General features: G+C 39.3%; 1 protein-coding gene across 1 annotated transcript in view; it reads right to left on the bottom strand.

Annotated features, from left to right (window-relative positions):
- Positions 1–7,438: 7,438 nt before the first annotated feature.
- Positions 7,439–18,066, bottom strand: part of onecut2 (one cut homeobox 2) — a gene marked incomplete at both ends in the record, with an annotated part of 34,174 nt that continues 23,546 nt past the window's right edge. Inside the window, 2 exons of the mRNA XM_079235075.1 lie at positions 7,439–7,728; positions 13,173–13,247. Coding sequence (XP_079091201.1) covers positions 7,439–7,728; positions 13,173–13,247 — 365 coding nt within the window. The remainder of the gene's footprint in view (positions 7,729–13,172; positions 13,248–18,066) is intronic.

The following is an 18,066-nucleotide window of genomic DNA, read 5'->3' as shown; positions in this document are numbered from 1 at the left end:
TTTTGTGTTTTTTTTACACACACACACACACACACACAAAGTCAGTCTTGGAAGCAGCTACAGCTTTAAGGGACTCCTCAGTTTTTCCTTCCTTAACGAGTGGAACTAGTCGGTGTGTTTGCATTCACGCAGTCACACACACACACACACACACCGATGTTCGGGGAACAAATGGGAAACACAGCAGACATTTTTCCAGTAGAGGTGTGTGTGTTAACATCGCATACTGTTCACAGCAACCTGGATAAGCTCTTATGCCGACACAGAATTGTAGAAAAAGTTGGAAATGAGCAGTGTTTTTACCGAATGTTGGAGAGGACATTCTTGCTATTACTATTCACTTGGGTAGCTTGTAAAAATATGAAACCATGATTGATAGAAAGTGTAATAAAGTGGCAGCACTTGTAATTTATTGACTTTAAAAAAGTGGATTTAGTGTTAAGCTACTGTTTAAAGTGTGTGGTGCGCACCATGTGGTAACCTTCGCTTCTAAGAAGTGAAGCCAATGCAAAAGTGCCCAAACCTTCTGATTGTAGCGAAAAACTCTGATTGTATAGAAGTCTATAAGAAAAGGACCTAAGTAAATCATAAACATGACTTCATGGTCTCAGTCTTCTTCAATTCAGCATGATGTTCATTGAGTAATTTATGTTTTTTTTTTTGTAATTTACAGTTTATGCTGCGCACCATAAAATGTTTTGCTCAGGTGGCCCTTTGCTCATTGTTTTCTTCATCATGAAAATAATTGAAATGATCTTTACCATGTTCCCTTTAGCCCTACATAGACTATATAAGAGCATTATTGATATTGTTTAATTTAGTTATACAGGTGTTTGAGACATTTAATTCTAAAATTAAGTAATCTTTTCTTTTTGAGGCATAAAATGTTGCTTTTGAGTATACTGAATGTAATTTGTACTAAGTCGATGTAGGAATAAGACCTTAACCAGAGTAGAGCTGCGTTAATGTAAACACACACTGTCTATTGGCCTCAAGGATTCCGGTTATCTTTGGTGAATCAGGTTATGTTAACGCGTGGCCCTTTCTTCACCTGATCAAGTATCACTAGAACATCAGTCTGAAATGCATTGCTTGTTCAACAATGGTCAGCAGCAAAGAAATTAAAAGCAAAAACAACCAATAAATTAGCAATACAAATCCCAAGATGGAAAAGAAAAACAGATGCAGTGCTCATTATTTGGTAGGCTATTATTTGTCATAAAGAGATTGTTTTCATTTTCAAAAAATAAAAAAATCATGACCAGGACAAAAAAACAACTTGATTGTTTAAAAAGTGAGAGCAAGTGTTTGACATTCAGAAGTACCCAAGTCTAATCTGACATTCCTACATTGTTCTGTCATTAAGTCTAAACATTCATAAAACAACATTTCATTTGCTTTTTAAAGTAAAGCTAACTAAGAATAAATTAACAGGCCTGGCATAAGCACTGCATCTTTGATGCAACTAACATTCTTAAATACTCATAAATATCCATAAAAAAAACCCAATTACATCTAATTAAATAACATTAAATTATTAAGTACAAAACTAGTGTGTTCTAAAACACCTCATAAATAAATACAGCATTGAACAGAAAAAAAGGGAACATACAATGTAAACTTTGGCAAAGCTAATCATCAAGGGAAAAGGGTTCAGAGGGAGATTTGGCAACAAATATGTTCGCTTAAATTAATTCACAATTAAAATGAAACATAAATTACATTAAATAAAAATGAAAAATCGCATATTGCAAAAACTTAGGAAGGAACGTAGTAGTAATAGTAGACACATACGTATTGGCAAATAATTTTTAAGTACTTAAAAACAAACAATGAAAACCTCTTTGGGACAGTTTTTTTGGTTTCATACTCATTTTTTGTTCTTTTTTTGGTTTGGCAGGTTTAGCCTGTGTTACATCCAGACAGAACTGTAAGTGGGAATGGAAAATGGCCGCCACCCCCCTGAGCCACAAGCCACGCCCCTCCTTTGGGCGTGGTCAGCAAGATTGGAGGGTCAGGTGGGCGGAGGATTTCTTTGGACTAGAAGCTTTACATACAGAAAGAGAGAGAAAGAGAAAACTAAGGATAAAGCTATTTGACCGATATTTTAGCAGTTTCTCCCAGCAGGCGAAGTGTTTTTTGGTTTTATTTCATTTATTGTCGTTGTATATATGGAGCAGCAGCATAGTTCCTCCCCCCTAAAGAACAGGCTAATGTGGGTTTGTTAGCAATGGACAGTTAGCATGTCCAATTATCACTCTCTGAGGCTCCTCCTCCAGCATGGCAGCGTGGGCTATAACTAACTGTGGTGTAATGATATTTCGACAAGTTGCTCTCCACTTTTTCAAAACCTTTCCACCCAAGCTAGCAGTGCTTTTGTTCGGTAGCCAAAACTCAACTAAGCAGACTGGATTGTCCTCAGTCATTTGGGTCTTGTGCCAGCCAAATCTCTTCATTTTGAAACATTGAATTGGAATTGGTGGGTTGTTTCCCTCTTTCAAACAAGAAAAGTAAGGAAGCTGGTGTTCTATTCTGTACCCTTGTGAAGGTGAGTGTTCAGAATGGGTGACATTTAGTTTTTTCACTTTGTATTTGTTGATTAAATTATTACGGTCATAATTCTTTTCTTGAAACAATCTGACTCCATCTGCTTCAGTGGCTTTTTACTAGACTTGGGTTGAAAAGGTAAAAACTCAGAGGCAGTGAGTTTAAAAAAACTGTGATTGACATTGATCGATCTAGATTGCAGAACCAGGATCTGTCCTAAGATGAGTATGAAGAAAATAAAAAGGTATCTGTGTGCTACTGTTTGTACAGCAGAAAATCTTTGGTATATACTGTACGTTTCACATAGCATAACATTGTCACTCTCTCCGCAGTAGGAAGTGTGCCGGACAACAGCCAGCTCAACATGAAATCCCCAGACTAGGTGGAAGCAAAATGGAAGATGGAAGCTTTTAAGTAATGGTCAACAGATAGTTGATGTTTTTTTTCTCTCTCGATGCTAACGCACCAAGCTGCTTGTGTCAAACTGCATGGCTAGGGGGAGAAAATAAACCGTCCCTGTGCTGTTGTCTGGCAGCTTTTGTTTCTACTGCTGGAGATTGTTGGAGGTAGACTTTGTCCTGTGGAGCAGGTAATGACTTGTGGTAAAAAATAAAATAATTAAAACACACAAACAGCAACAGCAGCCATCTTAGAATCTAGTATTTCCATTTTTTCGAGAATCAGAAGGTTGGGTGTGAAAGATTGATAATGATAGTGGCTGCATGTGTTGACGCCATGCTGGAGGAATACCCATCAAAATACCAGATGTTTCCATTTCAACTTTGTAAGATACAATACTGTACAGACCCATATGAGTGTCTGCCATGGGAACAATTAAGCGAGCTATTCGCTGGCAAAACGCTAGCTATCCTGAAAGAAACTGTGGTTGAGAGTCCTGGCGACCTTTCCCAACTTGAATAAGTCCAGAAGGACTCAAAACTGCGTCAGGTCTGAAAAGTAATGAATAGACTGGCTTGATTAGCCTACATACTAACCCAGACAAGTTTTGCAAATAATAATTAGTGAGTGAAAAGTCCAGATTGTTCCTTTTCGGGGGGAGGAGGGTTTGCGACTGTAGTTAACGGTGAATCTTTGGTTTGTTAGCTGATGAGGTTTCTGTTGTTCTTTTAACCGTTTTTTTTACTTTGAAAAACTGCATAGGCACACGTTAAAGACACTCTTCAACCGTGAGAGACACATTAATGTTCTGCCGTTTTTTGGGGGTCGGAGGGAAGAAAATGGTCGACGGCGTCTTCCGTTGGTTCCTTCCCTCCTTCCCGTGTGGTTTTACCCTTTTCAGTCCCCAACTTGCTTCCCCTTAAAGATGGCCTGACGCAACATCAGGCAGAACAAAGCTACTTCTCAGATCCCGTGCTGTCGTCTTTTCTCCTATCCTTCTTCTCGTCGTTGTCGACATCCTCCATTCTGGACATCGTCGCCACCACTCTTTTTTTTGTGTTTTTTGTGTTTTTGTTTTTTTTGGTAATATTTCTCTTCCATCTTGAGTTTTTCCATTTGTTGGAACAGTTAGGTGCAGAAAAAGGTTTTCTTTGGTTTCGATTTGTCAATAAATAGAAAAAGTCTCAACTGTCCATTTTTTTTCATTTTAAATCGTTCTTAAAGCCTTTGGCTTGCCTCTAACCAGGCCGGGACGCAGCCTGGGGTTTTCTAAGGAGCAGGGGCTGCTGACTGACGCCTTTCCTTTGGTTTTGTTTCTATTTTTGGTTTGATAGCTTGAGTGAAAGATGATTGATGAGGTGATTAAGGATGGTAAGGCTGTCGAACTGGTGGCGGCTGAGGTTTTTTGGGTGCGCTAGTATTTACATTATGTGTCAAGGCTGTACAGTGTGACGGATCAAAGTTAAATCATTGGGTGTTGCGGGATTTGGTAGCGATGGATGCTTGGTGAGGTTTATATGAACACTAAGACAGTCAAGAGAGACAGGCAGAGAACTGTTGTCTCAGTCCATCTGTCCTTTTTACCAAGCATCCAACTCTACTACGCTGCAAACAAGTTCCATCTTGAGTTTAATCTCAAGTTTTGTATTCAAACTGTTTTTTTTGAGTGGTAAATTTCACCTCTATCAACAAGAAAACAAGTCAATTTTCCAAGCGGAAAAAGTTTCTCATCTTGATGAATGAACAAAATTTGAAGTCTGAATATATTACTGTATTAGCGATTGCAGCGATAATACCGATCTTCCAGCCCGCTGACCTTCTAGAAGAGACGGACCTGTCAGGCATCGTCTTTAGATTGTCCTCTTTAACTATTACAAAGGCCCTGATTCGCCTAGACAGCTCGTCTTCCACAGGTTCAGCGGTTCACTGGTTCTGCTGTTGACTTGATGCGTTAAGAGTTTGAGGTTTGTTTTTTGGGGTATCTGTAATGGCAGCTGGAGGCTTCCAGAAAGCATCTTAGTTACAATACAGCTGGAGTTACACCAAAGGTCAAATCATAAGGCTCTGATCAACTTTCTATTTTGTAAAATATGCATAGACTCTGGACATGGACACTGGAAAATTGTCTCAAATCTTCAATGTGGTGAGTAGAGGTAAGAATTTTAGTCTTGATCATGCTAAAAACTAAACAGTCGTTCTGCAAAAAGGGAGGAAAAACAGTCAATCAGACACACACTGTTTTACACAGGTGTGCTGTGGTGTGATAGTAGGCGGGGTTAGAACTTCTCTCTCTAGAAGGTCTCAACGTAGTAGATGTAGTCGGGCAACATGAATGAAGCATACCTTGGCCTTAAGTGTCAAACTACCTCTTGTTTTTAGGTGCTGTCTGTGCTATTTTTACAAAACATTGTCAGAAATGCCTCAAGAAACATGCATGTGCAACAGTGTCTTGTCGCTTCTGCTGATTTGTTGAAAGTCCAGGAGCTCTTGCCGCTCAGCAATCTCTTGACTATGCTTTGCTAGGGATTGATGACTTTCTGGTTGTTCTGTGTCCAAACAAACTTAATTTTGTTTGGACACATTTTGTTGGGCTTTTTGTCTCTGAAAGAGAGCAATAGCTGTAGCGAAAATGCATGTTGGGAGCTTGTGCATACAAAACATGCCTTCAAATCTTAAATCTACATACAGTATAGTTTGCCACATTTTGGACCACAGATTTGGCTCAAATTGTTGAAAAAGTTCACTGACAGCTGTCGTGATCAAACAGCACCAAATAAATTGGTGTCTTTGCTCTAATTGTATAAAATGCTAGGCTGGAAACCGCTGCCCTGATGGATGAGTTACCATGGTGACAAATGATGGGTGGGTGAAGCTAGGGTAAACTTTGGTTCGCTTTGGTTTAGCTGACGTTTCGGTCAGGTTGGGGATTCTAGGGGGAACGTTCGGGAAACGACTCTTCAAAGTTGTGTGTCTTTGTGTAAAGCAGGTGTATTTGCTTGTCTTCAACAGAGTGTGTCAACATGCGTGTTTGTACATTACAGTGTGTAACAACAGAATGCCTTATGGATTTCCACCACTGTTTAGAAAAAATGGTATCCTGAGTTTTCTAAGATGTGAAGACCACTCGGCTTGGCAGAGAGCCCCGGTTCTATTGCAAAGAAAATGTGCTTCAAGATTGTGCTTCAGATAATATACCCCAATACTCCACTGAACGCTGAAGTATGCTGAGAGAGAAAGCTTGTGTGTCGCTGAACGGTGATGTATCTGTGTGTTTGTGCTTGCATATTTGGCCATTTCCTAACTTTAGGAATCCTCAATGCCTTAAAGAGTCCAATCAATACATGTTGGTCTTTTTTTTCGTGGTAAAATTGAAGAGTTTTGTCCCCAAAATAATTTGGTAAAAATAAATACCTAAAAGATCAACTTCAGGTACATATTTTCATTTTAAAAATGGATAGAGAACATTTTGGAAGCAAACTCTTCAATTCTGATCTCAGGTGAAAATCTGACTTTGGTTTTTCTATTCGTGTTTGTGAGCCTGACGGTTCAAATCAAGGACTGCACAGCCAAATGAACATAGTTGTTGGACTGTTTTTAACCTCCATCGCTCAGCCATTAATTAATAGATACATACACTGACCAGCTGAACCTACTGATTTCAATGAATAAATAATTGAATGTTTGACGAAATCATTTTAACATAACAACCACTAGCTTTTCCCAAGCATCCTATGATTTCTTATGACCGAGAATAGGTCCCCCGATACATCTTTGGTTTGGTAAAAAAAAAAAAAGTTTTAGCCACAGTCCAACCTCAGGCTAAGCTGCACAAACTGACTCCTGTTGTTTTAAATCAGGATTCAGCGACAGCTTTCTGAATTTAACTGTGCGATCTCTGAAACCAGACTTTTCAACATGATAGTCTTCAAATTTGCCCAAAACAGATGCATCATTGCCATCTTTGGGACATTTCAAAGATAATTTTACATAACGCTTCCATTGGTTCTCTTGTTTGGTTGGTTTGCTCCTAGCTTATATATTGCATAATAGAAAACATATATCGTCTTCTAGTCTTTGGTATTTGGGCTAGTGTGTCAGCTTATTGTCCTAAAGGAGACATCAGCAGTGAAAGTCTTTGATTTAAAAGTTGTTGTGTTTTTTTCCCCCCCAGTGAGGTTTCTATGTTTTATAGGTGAGTTTACCCTTTAGCTTTGTTATGGATTCACAATGGTTTTGCAAAAAGGCGGTTAGGCTACAAACAAGGTGTCGCAGTGAGCAGCCCCTCTCTCAGTTTGTCACCCTTTTGACGAAAGCAGAACGGACAAACAAATAAAAAATATGTAAAAAGTTTGGTTTTTCCTCCTCACTTCGACCGGACAAAACCTCAACCCGCGCCCCTCGACCCCTCTGTCCCGCCCCGCTTCTCCGCCCCGCCCCCGCCGGAGACCCATCCCCCACCCCGCGCTCCTCTCTCCCTCCTCGCTACCTATTATCACGCTTTGGTACAAGTGCTGGACGCCGAAGAATGGGCGCCGGGGCTGCCTCCGTCGTCTGTCCATTTGTCCAGGCTCCGGCGGCGGGCGTTCATGAAGAAGTTGCTGACGGTGGTGAGTTCAAGGCCCAGCTGCTGCGAGATGGTGAGCTGCATCTCCTTGGACGGCCGCTTGTTCTCCTTGAAGATGGCCAACAGGGTGCGCCGCTGCAGGTCGGTGAAGACCAGCCGCGACTTCTTTGGTGTGTTGTTGCGGTCCTTTGCCGTGTCCTGCTCCTTCCGTTTGCACGCTGCAGGGGGGTTGGAGGGAGGACAGAGGGGACGAAGACGATGAGAGAGGAGAGGAAAGTGGGAGGAAGAGACAGAACATAACAGTGTTAATGTTGTTTATAGTATTTGAACAACAGTTAAATATTGGAGAATATAAACTGATGGTCTTGTTGACCAAGTTCATGTTCCTGTACATCTGATGTCTGATTCTCCAACTGTGACTTTACTACATGTAATCAATACAGCTCAGGCGTTCAAATCATATGAGAAGTAGAATGCAATGTGAAAGTTTGAGATGTAGCGGTGAAGCTTAATGATGGATGTTTAATTATTTACCATGTTTTCACGTTAAATCTGTTTGGTTAATTTAAAAAAACTCCAGTGCGTTTTTCTTGTTTGATCCATTTCTTTTTTTTAGGCTGGCGTAGGCGGCAACTTCCGATTCTGCAAGTGGAGCCAATGCAGAAGTCTCATAAAACTTGCATTTGCATTCTCTCTAATATCCATCAGGGGGCGACTCCTCTGGTTGCACAAATAAGTCTCATTGTATAGAAATCTATGAGAAAATGACTATATTTCTCTCTTGATTTATTCCCTCAGTAAGTTTATGGTCTCAATCTCTAGTTTCAAATTATGGGCATTTAGAGTCAAATAGACCATAAAACAGAGCATGCTTTTGGGCAGGCTTAAGCCTAATTTATGGTTCTCCGTCACGTACGGCGTCGACGTGACGCCGTCGTTGAGCATTCGAAGTTCTGCGTCGAGGGACCGCGTTGCTCTGCAACTAAGGGGTCCCTAGGGGTCTGCGTCGACGGCGTAGCTACGGCGTAGGTACGCCGTCGACCTGACGGAGAACCATAAATTAGGCTTTACTGTGATTGACTGCCATATAAGGCATCCCTACATAACTATTCCACATTCAAAATGTGGTCACATCCATTTATGAATCACAAAAACAATAACATGGCGACGGCTGTATTGAGGCTTCAAAACGGCAGTACACAAACCAATAGGTGATGTCACGATGACTATGTCCACTTCATATATACAGTCTATGTGCTGGGTGTGAAAGTTGCGGACTAAACAACCATGTCTACCCCCACCTCGAAGCAAACTCTGGTGTAGTTTGGGTGTGGTGTAATTTTCATCGGATAAATACTAAGAGGGGCGCTCTGGTCCCAGCGTTAAGGCGCAGACCATGAACTCTGTCGCATGTTGTTCCCTATTTCTCTTTCCTTGTGTCCAGCCGGCTGTCCAATAAACCACTGGTTTGCACATCGAACAGGTTGCGAATATTCGTGACACGTTACTCGCGTCAGTTTAGTCGCTTGACAATAATGCTGCATTCACACTAAACGCGTCGCGTCGTTACTCGCGCCTGAAAGGGGGCGTGGCTTATCTCCATAAAACAGTTACCGTTTACGCCATCAACCATGCAAATAAGCACTAGTTCTGCATTATACTTGTGTAAATTCCACATACATCGGAACATCAAACTCCATCGTGTCTGGTATCATAATATTTTCCGTAGTCCCACAACAGCGTCTGAATGATGGCCGCATATATTTTTCATTTCTCCACTTGGTCGGAACCAAGTGAACCAAACAGCAGGTGTGAAAGCTCCGTAATGTTTTCAGTCTATTTTTTTTTTAGTCCAGCTCACTTTGGACAAATCAGGCTTCTTCTTCCTCTTGAGCTGAGCAGGTTGTAGAGAAGCTTTGTGGTCTGAAAATAATCTTGCTGTCTGTCTATCTCCAGCCAATAACATGTGTAACACCTCTAATCAAAGGAAACCCTTTGAGTGCCCCTTGGTGCCCCTTTTCAGAAGAGTAACTCGTCCCCGCTGCTTCAGAATTAGTTTTTATGAAAGAGTTTGTTCAGAACTTAATTTTGAGTCCATACTTTTACCATAAACACTGATGCTGAAAGTCAAGGAGCTCTTAAAGATCCAAGTCACGAGGTTGAGAGCATTTACAATTGCCTCTTGTTGGCTGTCAACGTGGCTCACAGCTAACGGTGCAAACTACGGCGAAAAGTGCTGACAGAGCTAACGGTGTTTACCTGAGGGGGAACTGGAGGGCGCTATACTTGAGGCTATCAGCTGTACCATCGCTAATAGTTTTTTGCTGCTCTAATAAATGATCAGAATGTTAAATACAGCTCCTTTAATGCTCACTCCTAAGCGCTTGCTTTTGGAAAAGTGAGTTGAAATTTAAAGGAGGGCAAATTAGAAATTCCAGTATTTTATTTTCAAGGTCTATAGCACTTTGTTAAAGCGCTTTGAGTGGTCGGAAGACTAGAAAAGTGCTATACAAATACGGGTCCATTTACCATATAGGGAAGTTCAGTCAATATTTATGAATATAACCTACTCTCCCTCAAAGCCAGATCCAGACGCGCCTGAGATAGTCCTTGTGGGACCGGCTGTCTGAACAACTTGATGCTTTTGTTGTTGGAAAGAGAGATAAAAGACACTTAAGGGTAAGCCCACGAGACTTGTGTAGAAATAGAAGCTACAGCTAAGCCAGTGTTCTTTATTATATTTTGCATTCTGGCCTGCCGTGGCATGGTATGATTGCAGTTTCTGTGAGGAAGTTCTAAATTTTAACAATGTTTAATTCAAAGTTTGTCATATTTTAGGATGTCACCATCTTCTGTCAAGTAGGAGAGCAACACTTGACACTGTGGAAATGTTGTTTTTGAAAGGCTAAACTCCAACAAATGTTGGTTGAAGCAGAATATTTCATTAGATACATGAATGTTGTGAAATTTGGAAATTGTTACATCTGTATCACAATCCTATGTTGTGACAACTGTACTATAGAAATAGTATAACACTAACGCCTGATCTTTATTTGCAACCCCCCTTCACTTATTTTTTTTAAAACAAATGTGCCTTTCATATGCTTTTTAAAATGTTTACATGTGGTCTCTTATGATTTTTACTGCCACCGTGTACTTGTAGTAACACATAAAATATTTATGAAATTAATTAATTCTCCATAAATGTTGAAATACATGTACAAATTTGAGGGACTTTTATTGATTTAGTATGGCAGTATATGGCCAGTAAGGTAAAATGTGAATTTTAATATAATATAATTGCAATAACAGTTAAAAAAAACAACAACATCTTCATAATTTGCTGTTTGCTGTTGTATCTCATAGATCTGGATGCTTTCAAATTGATTACCTCTCTGAAGAGGAAAACTACTGCGTAAGAGGAAACTATCCTCGCCGTAAACACACACACACACACACACACACACACACACACACACACACACACACACACACACACACACACACACAGCTTCTCATCACAGCGTTTAGTGACCTGACGACAGATGCAAATGAAAGATGGCCAGCGTTTTGTTTCTCTGCTGCTCTCTGTCTCGTGATGAATGGTTGAGCGTCTTTATGGCCTTTACGATAAGTATATCTGACGCATATCGGACGTTTACACATGGCTGGGAAAAAATCAGCCTGATGAATTAGGTGTCTTTGTGGGATATCCACCAGAATCTAAAACACAACATTTAGTATTTCTTAAGTTTAGCATTGTGGCTAGTTGCTCGGCTGAAATGACTCAAATAAAAAATGTCTCCTTCCTCTTGCTAAATAGGTAAAATGTAAAAAATGTGTGTAAAATGAGAATTCATGTTTTATTCCACAGTCAGGAGTTGTAATACAATTTGTGACTGACAGGTGGTGCTATTGATCTCATCATATGAGGAGCACCACACACACTGGGTTTAAAGTATATATTTAGTGTTTTTGTGTCTATGTGTGTGAATTATCGCATTGTGGGGACATAAATCAGTTTACACTCACATTGTGAGGACTTGCCTTCCTTTTGGGGACAAAATGCACCTCCATGTTAAGTAAATCATTTCATTTTAGGGTGAAGACATAGTTACATTTTCTTTTAGTTTAAGGCTAGGATTAGGATTAGACAAGTAGTGGTTATGGCTAGGGTGGGAGTAAGTCTCCAGGAAATGATTGTAAGTCAATGTAATGTCCTCTAAAGTTATGGAAAAATGTGTGTGTGTGTGTGTGTGTGTGTGTGTGTGTGTGTGTGTGTGTGTGTGTGTGTGTGTGTGTGTGTGTGTGTGTGAGAGAGATACACAGACAAAGATCCAAGGAGACACATCTGCTTAGAATCATCAGACGTAAAATGGCAACAAATTGTGAATGAAACGCCAAATTTAATAATAATAATAATAGATAGCATCAGAATCGGTCTGGTCTTTTGAATAAACCGTATACAACACACTTCATGTCGATGCACATGTTTTCCCGGTGCCACAATTTATTTTCAACCTGTTTTGATTAAACCTGTTTCATATTCTCTTTTTTAATCTTTCGTTATTCCTGATTTTATTTTCGAGCTCTTATTATTATTATTATTATTATTATTACTGGATTTAAAAGTGCTGTTCAACTTATTATTCATATTTATATAGATAGGACGTATTCTATAGTGTAGAAAAGCATCACTATCAACCCAAAACTGTGTCACAGTTTTGTTCTTGTTAATTCAAAGCCTAAACTAGAAAGGATCTTGGACGTTGGACCTGACTATTTTCTGGCTGATAGTTGTGATTACACATCCGACTGTGAGCCAAAGTGTGTTTCTGGCAACTGAACTGATAATGACTGGTATCGCCACTTTTTCCCTCGGAACCCCAAATAATACCTCTTTAACTATGTTCAAACCATTATTTAAACAAGGACGAACATGAACAGTGTTATGTTCACGACTAGTTTTTCTACTGCTAGTAGTGAAACTACTTCACCTGCTATGGGATTATCACGGTCGTTGTACAACTCTATATGCTAGCAACTAATTAGTTTTTTAGTTTACTATGTTTTCTATTAATAATAACAATCTGTGCCAGGTAGTGCCAAAACAGTCCTCCTACTCAGCTTTTATTGTGAAATTTGAGTTTTGACATTTTTGTCCGATGAACTCCATCTGTTCTTTTGATAGGAGGAAAATCCTGTCTTCATCTTAATGATAAGGATTGTACTATAAGAAAATACTATCAGCAAAAGTAAATCATTTTACAGACTAAAAGAGATTTAAAAAACGCAAGAATATAAAAATAAGGTTAAAAGTAGGTGAAAGCATGAAATGGAGTGGAATGGTAAAACCATAAGAGACATTGAATATTCCCCAAAACGTTCTTTTACAAATGTTTTAAGAAGTGATTTACTACTACTACTACTACTAATACTAATACTAATACTAATAATAATAATGATTCAGGTCAAAATATGTATGTAATCTAGGATAAAACTGTGCTAAATTTGTTTGATAAATGAATGCTTTTTGTGCATATATACACAAAAAATACATCCAAAATAGTGTATTCACTTTCAATAGTTGCAGTTAAGGCTACATAAAAAAAAAATTAATATGATTTTTCTTTTGTGCACTTTTGTAGTGTTTGTTTTGCACCTGGCATTTCCTGACTGGACTTGTGTTGATCATCGTGAAGCTCTGGTAGCTGTGAGTAACTGGAGGTACTTCCACCTGACAGAAAAGAGTATACAAGTTTTTATTTTCAGTATTAATTCCATGCATATTTCATGCATGCATATGAAACACAACGGTCGACAGTTCAGAGCTGACTCTGGCGGCCCCCGCGCTGTTTTCACTTTGATTTACACATTTCATTTCACATTTCCCAGTGGCCCGTCACAAAAACTGTTAAGTGTGTCTGGTCAGATCCATATAATTATAATACATTTTGTACTTTTATATGTATATTACACAACAGCTTCTTCTGGTAAATGAGAAGAAGAAAAAACGTTGGTCGAACACTTGTACAAAAGAATATATATTGTAATGTATTGTATCGTCACCTTAGTTTAAAAAACAACACGGATCGCACAAAAAAAAGGACAAAAAAACAAATTAAGGCTGGATGTAATTTGAAATCATTCACTAAGTAATTTGAGAATTTCCCTCTGTACGGAAGATCATTAGCCCACATGTGAAAATATCTTTGAGTTCTGAATAGAGATGCACAGGTCCAGATACTGATATCAGATATCGGGCCTGTACTGACTCAAATAACTAGACCAGATCTGGTATCGGATACCATGGTTTTCTTAATAAATAACAATTTAGAAAATGCATATCTTTGTATTCATTTGTTACATTTTGTTTGAAGGCCAAGACTGATGTTGCAGTTAGAATTAGGTTTGAACTCAAACACATTTTTCCCATGTGGCCCTAATGCTCTTCCGTACCCACGTAACATTGCTGGCTTCATCTGTGTGTTTCATTGATGTCTTTTTGTCATGTATACGTAACGTGTCTATCGCGTAAATGTTCTGGGTCTACTTTATTTGGACATGGCTGCTGTTTATTTAGGATATTTTATATTTGAGAATAACAAGACATTAAGTTGGGAGTAATTCAAGTTGCTCAGATGCTGTGCAGCATTTTGCTGGGTCATTTCAAACATGCAGTTGGCACCAATGAAGATTGAAAATATGAGGAGGTCTGATTATGACTGGTCTGATTACAAAAAGTGTTTTACCTGCATTGCTAGAAATTCATGTGCGAAGAATCTCCTCAACAAACACAAAGATAAATAAATAAATGTTCCATATAGGTCAAAAAATAAAGAGTGAAATATAAATTTAAATACTGCAAATAGATTTCCAATGTACAGCTTTCCCTCTGTCTGTCTCTTTTCTGCTTACTGTAGCTCGATGGAAAGCAGCTCTGCAGCAGTTCACCCCAGACTAAAAAAAAAAGTGCAGACGCGTTTACGTAAAAAAAAAAGGGAGCAATCAAAATCCCCCACCCTTAAACGCAGCGTGCCGTCAATGTGCAAAGAACACGCTTGAGTGATTCGATCAGGCTTTTTTTTATTTTACCCCCTCTGGTCGAGGTTACAGTGAGGATCAAATACGCAATTATATTATTCAAAAGGGGTTTACCGGTTTGAGGAGGGACGAGAGTAAGGAGGGTGGGGGAGCGGTGGGGACTATTCTTTCAAAGTAAAGGGTTGAGTCAATAGGATCAATAAAGCAGTGTTCCTCTGTCTTTCATCAGCTCTCTCTCTCTCTCTCTCTCTCTCTCTCTCTCTCTCTCTCTCTCTCTCTCTTTCTCTCTCTCTCTCTCTAGACATCAGTGTGTTGCTAAATGTGTCTCCGTCCTGCGAACGAGATCAGCAGAAAATACGAGAATCTCTTCGCCGTCTCTTTCTATTTATTCTCTCGGTGTGACTCAGCTGTCACAGCCTCCCTCGTCTCTGTTATTCAACAAGATCACAGTGTAGTTATTTCCCTAATATCACATCATCATCATCATCATCATCAGTATACCAATTTCAATAAATCAGGGCTGCCACAATATCCAACTTAATACACATTTATCGCGTTCAAAAGAATTTGCGATGACGATGTTATTACAATAATATAATAAATACATATTAAATAATAATAAACTATAATTTACAATAATTATTTCATTAGCCAAATTAATTTTTAACTATGAAATGATTTACACTCCACAAGTGGAGGGAATTGGAGAATGTCTGTAATCATAATTCTGATCCTAATTTTGCCAGTTCAAATTTCTGATTCTGTCGCATCATGTTTAGACATTTAATATTTCAAAACTTTGGCTTCTGTAGTTGAAAGAAGAAAAGGACTTACAGAAAAAACCCACAAATACATATATTTAATATATTGTTTTGGTATCTGTGTTAAAGATGTCGTAGAAAATGTCAAATGATACCATCCTCTTTATAAGAAAACTATAAACTACCTCATCATAATCATCTTCACCACAATGCTTCACATCAACATGATCATCTCATGACAGGAATATCATGTTCATCACAATCTAATCATCATCTCAGAGAACTACAACAACATTTTGGGAACTTCCATTTATTTGACGATCATATGATTAGCCTAGCTTAGCATACAGACTGTGCCCACCAACTACATCTGGCAACTTCTGCAGTAGCTGGAGATGCTGCGTCAAAAAAGCAGGTGTCTGCCTTCTGGACCCGAATATTCGACTACTCGGTTATGCATTCGTTGTCTAGATATTGGTTTCACAATTTTGATATTCATGAACAGAGAAATGTCTGAGTCCTTCCCGGGTCATGTCATGGAGACGGGCCAAGCCATATCCCTCATCGCCCTTGCTTATTGAGCATAACACATGCAGGGCTCGGCCCGAAAGGGAATTTTGTTTGACGCACAAACATGACATTGATATCGATCTTCTCTTCTCACTCTCAGAAAGAAAGGAACAAAAAACCCACTGTTCTTAAAATATTAAACTATTCGCAATCTGTTGTAGACAAAGTCATCACCTATCATTATTATTGTCATCACACTCACCATTATCATCAGCTTCAAAATCATTGCATCACTCTTTACCGTCAAAGTCACTCTCATCATCATCATCATCATCATCATCATCATCATCATCATCACCACCCCACCAGTCAAAATCATGACAAGAATCTCATCAGTCGTCAATTCTTATAACTGCAATTATCCACCAACATAGTCATCACCACCATCCCAATAGTGCTCGTTGCATCACAATCATCTCCATTATCATTATCACCACTGTCGCATCGCAATCATCATCTTCCGTGCTCATACCCATCATTCTCGCCAGGCAATTCAAGATGGCTGTATGCTTGCAGAGTTGGTTGTGGGAATAATAGGGACTGACGATACAAATTTGTTCTCAGCTTTCAGTTTGCTCAAACAGAGTTCAATCAGAGCCAACTGTGTTTTTCTGCTCTAACATAAACTGCAATCATAAGCATGTCAGACTAACTAGCTTAAGCTGTAATTGTTAGCATGTCAGACAAACTAGCTTACTACATATAGTGAAGGCTAACATTACTTCCAAGGGTTAGTGTTAGGGTTCCAAAAAGCATTCTAACAGCAAGCTATATTAGTTTGTGGAGTTGTAGGTTATGTAAGAGAAAAGCTCCATTCACGACGAGCTCCCTTGTGTAGTGTATCCCTGCCTTGAGGATGCTGGTCCTGGAAAATATAAGTCAGATAATTAATAAAGTTTGATAAAACAAACGTTAGAGCTCTGTACAGCAGCGGGGGCGGCGCTTCAGGGATTAGTGGATTACGTTGAGCATGTCGTCCACAGCAGGCCTTTTCCGGCCGCAGCGCATTGACTGCAGTTCACTTTTGCTGCTGAATGTACTAATGTGAAAACCATCGTTATGGCAAGTAATCTCCACAGTTCTGCGAGCAGGGCTTCCAGGGTCCAAACAATCGGTCACGGGCTCCGATCGGCCTTATGCCCCAAATAAGCAATTGACCCGTTCCAAACGGCCTTGCCCCAAACGGGACACTGCACTAGTACTTATTGTTATAAGTTCAATGACTAACTAACTCTACACTGACCAGCAGGGGGCAACTTCCCCGCATTCCAAATATGGTAACGTCCGTTCATTGGCTGCAAAAAAAACAACGAAGCAAAATTGTCGAATTTGAGGATTCAAAACGTCAGTCAACAAACCAATGGGTGAGTCACGATGACTACCTCCCCTTATTATATACAGTCTATGGTTGTAACGAAATTACTCTAACATGACATAGGTGCAGCATTTGGCTATTCAGACATTTTTAAATTGCTGACAAAATGTGAGATGCTGGTGCCAGTTCATATGTGTTGAATCAGGCTAAATAAGTGGAGAAATAATCGAATGGATCAAGCCTTTTCCAATATGGCGGCTGAGAGGCATTATTCCACCTTGAAACCTTTTCTCTATCCACTTGTATAGGGTTGAGTCAAGTGTTGAGCCACAAGAGCTGGTAAAACACTCGTAGCAAACACACAAGTGTATTATACTGAGGTTTTAAGAGTCAAGGGCAGCTAAACATCAATAGAAACATCAAGGTGATGTTTTATTGAAGCAGCCATTTCAAGTGAATACGTAAAACACAGAGAACAAACAGAGTAGGAAGGTTAGGCAGGGAAAGTAGAAATGGAAAGAAAAAGATGATTGGAGCAGAGAATAAAGATGAGAAAGCAATGATGAGAATGTACGTTCAACTCTTGCATGGACTCCCTCCCTATCACAATACCTGGTGTTTATAGTGTATTGACAGTTGATTGGGGACATGGCACACCCTTAGTTTAAATAGATTTAAGTGTATCCCTCAGGGCTCTATCTTGGGCCCAAATCTTTTCAGCCATTTATCAGACAACACAACATCAATTTTCATAACTACGCCATTTCTGATGGCTAAAATATAATGAATAAATAAATAAATATGAAAAAGGAATCCTTATTTAATTGTAAATTGTTTACTTAGATTTAATTGCTTATTAGATTTCT

Source organism: Taurulus bubalis (genome assembly GCF_910589615.1).
Source record: "Taurulus bubalis genome assembly, chromosome: 19".
In the NCBI taxonomy this organism is placed as follows: domain Eukaryota; kingdom Metazoa; phylum Chordata; class Actinopteri; order Perciformes; family Cottidae; genus Taurulus; species Taurulus bubalis.
Note: the sequence above shows the minus strand (reverse complement) of the source record. Positions and strands in the feature narration are given on the sequence as shown.